The sequence below is a fragment of the Wasmannia auropunctata genome, unplaced genomic scaffold (genome assembly GCF_000956235.1).
Source record: "Wasmannia auropunctata unplaced genomic scaffold, wasmannia.A_1.0 LD336063.1, whole genome shotgun sequence".
Lineage (NCBI taxonomy): Eukaryota > Metazoa > Arthropoda > Insecta > Hymenoptera > Formicidae > Wasmannia > Wasmannia auropunctata.
Window position 1 is genome coordinate 483,681 of NW_012026827.1, and position 2,047 is coordinate 485,727.

The following is a 2,047-nucleotide window of genomic DNA, read 5'->3' on the forward strand; positions in this document are numbered from 1 at the left end:
CGTGCGTGCGTGCGTGCGTGTGTATATATTCAATTTAATATTATCTCTAATAAATAACACATAAAATGGCATTTATGATATATACCTTATAGTAATTGCTTTATCCCGAAGACCTTGTATGAGCTGCTCTATTATATCCTCAATCGCTGGAGGAATTTCCTGATCTTCATTGTCATTATTCGAAATACTTTTTTTAATATCAGTAATACTTTCGGTATTATCAATATTATCTGCTTTAACATTAGGCATAATACTTATCGGTCGACTCGTCTTCTGATAGCGCCAAGATGCTAATTTTGTTCTCAACAATACCAGACCTATCAAATATTGTAAAAAAATGTTTTATAATATATATTACATTTTTCAATTTTTTATTTATAAGAAATAAATATATTGGAATAAAACATATCTCAGAGTTTCTAAATACCTATACGCTGGACAACCTTTATTCCAAATTTTCTAATAAGATCTGCTGGATTGTCACTTAGTCGAAGTTTCAACATATTATCGAGAAGCATTTGACTATATGGCTTGACGTCTTCTCTGGCACTATGCTTTAAAATTGAGGCTATTACAGCCAAAGGTCCATGTCTCAAAGGATCATCTTCTATACACTAAAAAAAAATTTACAAGTAAAACAAAAAGTTGTTCTTTGTAAATAAAATTATGTTTAAAATTTATAAATAAAAAATATACTAAATTTGTTATTTACTCTTGTTATTCTTAAATAATATTTTATATCATTGAAGAGAAATGTGATACCTTTAAACACCACATAATCATTTCTTTCAAGTATAATTTCTTGACATCCGATCGTGTTAAAAAGTTTGCTATTAAAAATACAGCCGCCACAGCGCACGCATCCTTCGATAGACAGTACAGTTTGCACACTTTTAAAATCCTAAAATATACATAATAGTAAAAAAAAAGCAACATTTTCTGTCATCTTTAAACAAAACGTTGATTCATTACAGGATAAGAGCATCAATGATACCTGACAATAATAGTTTGCTCCGGATCTACATTCTCGGACGTCTCTAGGCGAGACAGCGGAAACGGTATCTTCGAGATGATGGACAACCAGACGAGCAGAACATATCTGGTCTCCCACGTTTCCACGTCGTTTGAATCCTGCTTCTCAAGCATCCTTAACACAGGCAAGAGATCGACTACCTCATGCGGGAGGTAAGTAACAATCCTCTTGTACGTCTTCACGGACATGATGATAAAGAGATACTTAAACGTATTGTGTTTGACGCTTTCCGGGCAATCGTCGTTCTTGATGATCGACAGCAGGGATTCTAAGATTCTCTCAAGATACGGATCGAGGAGATGGTGCTGATCCTGATACTGAGAGAGAATGAAATTGAAGCGATCCCGGTTCCGCTCCACGAGACTCGCCTGCAGATCTGACCGTCTCAATTCCGCTATCAAGGTGGTCACCTCGTCCACCTCCCTGAACGTGCTGAAGCCGCATCCCACCCTCTCCGAGTCCGCGCAATCATTCAACCCCATCGTCCACGCCTAGATTTTGTCGAGTCCACTATTCGCTCCCACGTGCGATCCACTGACGTGGATCATAAATCGCACGATGAAACTTTCGTTGTTGGGAATTGTCGGAATAACCATAACCATAAACCGATTTTGACAGATCCAGCATGTCTGCTTCTTCGAATAGACGAATATCTAGATATCATACCTCTCATCTTTTTACGAACCACTCAGTTTTTCGATGCGTTTGTTAAAACCAGAGAGGATCCGAGAGCGGACATGCCGGCCTTTTGGCTGTAACCATAGAACTTACAGTGTAGCGCTAGGTATAGGGAGACGACTCGTACACGGATTTAGAACGTATATATATATAACACTTTATTTAACTTTGTACAGCACGTGTGACTCGAACGAAATTACGGAGGTAAAAGCAACGAACAAACGAACAACGTCTCAAAAAGGCAGGCTTCTTCCCGGAGAGAGAGAGGACAAACGACTGTCTAATGTGGCGCTGTCCTGGCTAGCTTCTTATTGGCTGGCGAATTTGTCCAGAAGA

The 2,047-nt window shown here is 38.3% G+C and overlaps 1 protein-coding gene across 1 annotated transcript in view; it reads right to left on the reverse strand.

Moving 5' to 3' along the window:
- LOC105450332 (tubulin-specific chaperone D) overlaps positions 1-1,799 on the reverse strand; it is a 9,826-nt gene extending 8,027 nt beyond the window's left edge. Inside the window, exons 1-4 of the mRNA XM_011690121.1 lie at positions 995-1,799; positions 763-901; positions 428-614; positions 86-317 (exon numbers count right to left, since the gene is read on the reverse strand). Of these exons, the coding sequence (XP_011688423.1) occupies positions 86-317; positions 428-614; positions 763-901; positions 995-1,515 (1,079 nt within the window). The 5' untranslated portion in view covers positions 1,516-1,799. The remainder of the gene's footprint in view (positions 1-85; positions 318-427; positions 615-762; positions 902-994) is intronic.
- Positions 1,800-2,047: the final 248 nt, after the last annotated feature.